The 5,405-nt window shown below is 45.0% G+C and overlaps 1 protein-coding gene across 1 annotated transcript in view; it reads right to left on the bottom strand.

Moving 5' to 3' along the window:
- The window catches only part of ABLIM1 (actin binding LIM protein 1), a 216,003-nt gene that overhangs the window by 2,376 nt on the left and 208,222 nt on the right, over positions 1–5,405 (bottom strand). The window contains exons 19-24 of the mRNA XM_010859295.1: positions 5,352–5,405; positions 3,569–3,633; positions 2,555–2,615; positions 1,951–1,958; positions 1,047–1,121; positions 35–115 (exon numbers count right to left, since the gene is read on the bottom strand). Coding sequence (XP_010857597.1) covers positions 35–115; positions 1,047–1,121; positions 1,951–1,958; positions 2,555–2,615; positions 3,569–3,633; positions 5,352–5,405 — 344 coding nt within the window. The remainder of the gene's footprint in view (positions 1–34; positions 116–1,046; positions 1,122–1,950; positions 1,959–2,554; positions 2,616–3,568; positions 3,634–5,351) is intronic.

Genomic DNA, 5,405 nt, shown 5'->3' with positions numbered 1-5,405 from the left:
GGAATATACAGTTGGGACAAGTTTTGTTTTTTACCTCCAGCCTGGTTCTGTCCACATCTCTTAGGATTTTGTTGCGCCCCCTGTTGGTCACCATCAGCATTTCATACGGAAATATCTGCAAAGAAAAACAACCTCTTCTAGAACACAGCTGTACCTTTTATAAACAAGCAGAAGCTACCTAAAACCTAGGACTCCCCAAATGGAGCTTCTGAGACACTATGATTAGAGCATTGGAGTGATGGGTGATCCTCGCTCGAGCTTCCAGTGGATAGGGGCAGGTTCTTACACATTCCCAATCCCCATCTGTGTCTCTGTGGCATTGGGCCTCTGGAGGGCGTGGTTGAGTGAAAGGACCCCACTTTCTATATACTGGATATGAAGGTAAAGATTAGAAGAGAAGTGAAATGACAGGTACACGTTTGTATATGGCAGGACACCTGTGCTGGACTCAACAATCTTGTTCCATGACCAGCTCATGAAACCAGGGAGCCATGCAGCCCCAGCAGCAGTGATTTAGTGGGTGACATACTGAAATAACTCCCAGTTATGGTCACCAGGGGGCACACCCCTTGGACACCTCTAGAGTCACAGAATGTTCTAGAGCTGGGGCGACCAATGATCCCAGTTTGCTGGGGATTGCAGAGGATCCCAGGATGCAAGACTTTCGGTGCTATAACCAGGAGAGTCCTGGGCAAGTTGGGACATGTTGGTCATCTTATCTGGGGTGGGCTGCAGCTGCTCCACGTAGTACTGGGCAGGCTTTGCTGTGCTCGTGGCAGGGGCTGAGTGAGTACCAAGGTCACAGGAGGGAAGTGCTGGCACGTCACTGTGAACATAGCACCAAACTCAGGGAGGGTTTAACCCTGCTGGCTTGGTGAGACAAAACCAAAGGGATAGAAGGATGCTTTATGATACAGCTTGACTAATGGACAAGGCTGGAGCCAAGCGGGTCTCAGTACTGAAAAAGATAGAAAATCAAGTCTTTCGGGGGTTTCGTCCCAGTTTCATCTCCAGGTGAGAGGAAAGAGAAGAAGAGCCACGCTTGCCTTTGGTTCCAACATGTTGGGCATGGAGACGCCCCGGTCCATCCTCATTCCAGGCATGTGGCCATCTGGGAGGGTCTGCAACAGAGAAGCAGGTTTCAGGAGGAGCCCCTGGCAGTGGGGGAGCTGGGGCAGAGCTCGGCGGGCTCCCAGACCTCCTTGTCTGGATCTCAAATCCTCACTGCCATTTTACAGCTGTGTCATCTTAATTACCATGGAGTTTTCAAAATGAGCTCCTTGCTGAACAAAAACAAGGATACTGGGAATACTGCCCTCTTATAATCCAGTAGATGAAAGATCCTGGCTTAATAACTATTCACTAATCCCTGAATGTAGGCTGCATGCACGAAAGTACATGGTACATCAAAGAATCGCCAAGTCTATGACTTTTTTTTAAATTTAAATTTTAGTTTTCTTTGCACTTTTCCCCTTTTCTCACTCTCCATCATCATTTTAGGTTTAGGTTCTAAGAGAAAAAGGAAAGCTACATACAGCAGCTCTTTCCTATTGGCCAAGACAGGGGTTTCATTTGTGACCACAAAGAGGAGGAGAAGGCCTCAAGGAGTGAGTGGTTATGATTAAAAGAAAATACAGCTGTACATGTGTGAACCCTTGATGCTGGGCCACTTCCACCCTGGAGAAGACTCTCCAAGGCAGAGTGAGAGAGTCCTCAACATCTGGCCTGGTTCATGCCCTGTCCGCAAAGCCTGCAGGACTGGCTTGATCTGGGTGCCAGGCATGCCTGCTGCTCATGGCTCTTCACATCTGTGGACTAATGAGATGGATCAACCAAAAATCAGGGTCTTCTCAAAAGAAACTCTTCTCTGGAGTAGCAGAAGAGCACGTCTGGATTGGGAAAAGACTGTTTTGCCCATGTAGTCAACTTGAGAAAGACAGGGGTCCATACCTGGTAGTCTGGAAAGGAAAGACAAAGAAAATCTCAGAAGGGGCAGAACCACAGAAAAATACGGAAACATAAACAGAGATTACATCCGATTGCAATTCTCCAAACATGCCCCCGTGAGCCATGCTCTCCCCCAGCTCTGGGTCTCTGCCCATACTGCCCGGTTGCTCCCTAAAGCCAAGAAATGCCTGTCCCAGTTTTAGCTATCAGTTTAAATACCCTTTCTCGTGGAAGTTGATACCCTGAAGATGTGGCTCCCTTTTCTTTGCATGTCCAATCATAGCATCTATCTCAGAGTTTCTCTTTCTCTGTCTGTCTCTGCAACATGCATTCTGAAAACAGACCGACGGCTTGCTTATCACTTTACTTCCAGTGCTCAGCACATAGTAGGGCCAGTGAATTCCTTCCTAGAAGGAAGGAATGTGTGTAGCTTTCCTTTTTCCCTTAGAAAAAGGTGTCGTCTCATGTCTGTAGAGATACTGACATGTTGGCTCTCGGACAGACGTGGTCTGACTGCAGGATGTCACACAGTCCAGCCCGTGCGCCTGTGGCAGCACAGCCCCACCCCACCGGGGCGCGGGCAGCGGCACCCGCGCTGGGGGCTCACCTCGCGCTCCCCCGCTGACGTCCCCGTAGCTGTTGTACTGAGCGAAGTCTGTAGAAACGGGCTGAAAGGAGGGGAAACACACCATGAGAAAACCCGCTTCACAGTCCTCATTTTGGGGTCAGGTGGAAGGGAAGAATGGATTTACAAAATCCTAAGAATTCCTTCCAAGTTGAGTTGCTGGACTGCCATTACTTCCCCTACATATTTCTTCTATGAAATCCTTGGGCTCTGTTGTATATGTTCAATGCTACTGCTCACACCCTCGGTAAGCAAGTATCTCTTGCTGATAAATAAAAACACATTTCTCCGCATCAGAGCTACACAATTACACTTGTTCTATGCTTTGTGGGGAGCGAGGTTGAGACAAACTTCCCTGTATCATTTTACAGCAGAGATAGGGGCTCCAGTATATAATTACTTTTTACTTGATTGTAGAAATTTGCCACACAATCCAGTTTTCCCACAAGCTTCTATAGGCTATTTTTTTAAAATTTTAATATATTTTCCTAAAACCAAAAAATTTTAATATATTTTCCTGAAACCAAGGCTTCCAAAATATTATCATTCTAACATGCAATCAATATAAAAACTATTGGTGAGATTTACTTGTAAGAAGGTTTCTGTACTTCTGATGTTTTGTCCTTACAGCATATCTTAATTCAGATGTTAAATTGTCATGGGATATACTTATCTCATAAAATACAAAGTTAAAAACATAGATTCACATGCATAAGTTGTTCCAAACATACTTAAAATTGGCCAATAACTTAATAAACCATCAAAAAGAATAATTTGTATAGGCAATTGTTTTATCTAAAGTCAATTTCCCTTTCTCTCAAATATTTTATTTTGCCTGTAACTCAAAGTGATTTACCAGGAGGCCAGAGAGATTACAATTTTCATTATATTCCAACGCTGAGATCATATTGTCAGATATACTCAGACAGTACGTCAACATTTCAACCAGGACTGAAGAGGGAAGAAACTCAGAAACGAGTCATTGAGAAATCTTACCCGGTGAAGCCCATTTCTTCCATAGCCAGGGAGAGATGCGGTTTTGGACGATAGAACATGTGAAGCTGAATAAGAGAAAGATTTTAAAAAGCAATTGTTAGGAACCGAAACTGTAATTCTTTCATGAAATTGCCAGTGTGTCTTCTACTCTGCAGAAGATTTAGACAAGGAAAAAAAAAACCACAAAACCCTCATCTCTTCTGTCTCCTGCATCAGCAGGTGGGTTCTTTAACCCTACCACCACCTGAGAAGCCTCATATTGGGCTCAAATGTTGACAAAACACCACCAGATTTGGGTGATACAGGGAATGGGCGGGCAGTGACATTATCAAGGAGGGGTTGGGAAGAAAGACATGCTTGGCACGCTTTATCTCTGACTCCTCAACACAATCCTAATAATGCTGATATTATTTCCATTTTACAGGAGAAGAAATAGGGACCAAGAGAAGGTAAGTACTTGCCCGAGGTTGCTCAGCTTGTAAAGATCTGAGCAATGATTTGAACCCAGGGCTTCTGGGATGTATAGACCCAAGCCCTGGCTGGTATGGCAGTGATAACTGATCTGGAGGCCAACATGTAAGTTACCAGGGTCTACTGGCCAGCCACTGCTAGACTCCTGGAAGGCCTGTGAAAAAAGGTGTCCCACTGATCAGCAGCATGGATGCCTCATGCTGCTGGGTTTTGGAGGGAGCGGACCTGGGCTTGAATTCTGGCTCTGTGACTTAACACCACTGCATCTTTGGGCCTGGTATTCCATCTTTTAAGGTCTTCACTGCTTGACCCATGTAGATGCAGTGCTATTTACTCTTAGAGCACAGATCTGCAGAATTGGAAGGATTTACTCTAAAGATTAGAAAGCTACCTAATCTAAGATCAATACCAGTCAGCATCTATGAGAGGTAGGAGGGCATTCCAGCTAAGAGTGTGGGCTCTGGGGTTATAACACTTGGACTCCTAATCTTAGTTTTGTAGTTATCAGCAATGTGACACTGAGTAAGTAACTAAAACTTCCTGAATTTGTTTCCTGATCTACAAATTGGGGATGATAATATCATGTGCTTCTTGGTATGTTGTGACAATTACATGAAGTAATGTTTAGCAGAAGTATTTGCATAGGAAAATACTAAACACATGTTTAAAGGAAGCCTCAGGAGAGAAAATTATGCACTAGTTTAGAACATGAGAGAAGAAATTTTACAGCTTGAAAGAGATTTGGCTTATGATAAGTGTAAGCAGGGGGAAATTACTGATAGACTATTTCAGCCCAGCAGATGAGTAATCTCTTTCAAAAGTATCAAAAAATCACTGTTAGCCCTCAGCTCTTACACTGAATATATTAGAAAATATAGAAAATATTTAGAAAATACTGTTCATGCTCTCTACAGTTAGAAAGCACTCTGTGCTCAGACTTCTCTGGGACTCCAGTGGTTGAGACTCTGCACTCCCAAGGCAGGAGACATGGGTTTGATCCCTGGTCAGGGAATTAAAATCCTGCATGTTGCAGAGTGTGGACAAAAACATTGAAAAAAGAAAAAGAATTCTGTTCTCTGTAAGAACTTCCTTTTGGCCACTTCCCTCTGAGATGGATTCAGATGTATGTTCTAGAAGGTAGACTCAGCACAAGGAACCTGACCCCTCCTGGTTCGTGACACCCTCCAAGTGTTCCTCCCTAAAGGACTGTCATGCTTCCTTTGCTGGAGCAGCCCTGGAACAGTCAAGATAGGTTCCCCACAGGCAGGTGGCCGGCTCCCAGCTCAGGGAAGGCAGTGGGTCTGCTGCTCACCTGAGTTGATGGGGGAATCATAGCGACTGGCGGGCCGGGGGGGCCTCTCCCCGC

The sequence above is a fragment of the Bison bison genome, unplaced genomic scaffold, assembly GCF_000754665.1.
Source record: "Bison bison bison isolate TAMUID 2011002044 unplaced genomic scaffold, Bison_UMD1.0 scf7180017864456, whole genome shotgun sequence".
NCBI classification, from domain to species: Eukaryota; Metazoa; Chordata; class Mammalia; order Artiodactyla; family Bovidae; genus Bison; species Bison bison.
This window is presented reverse-complemented; position numbering and strand designations above follow the sequence as displayed.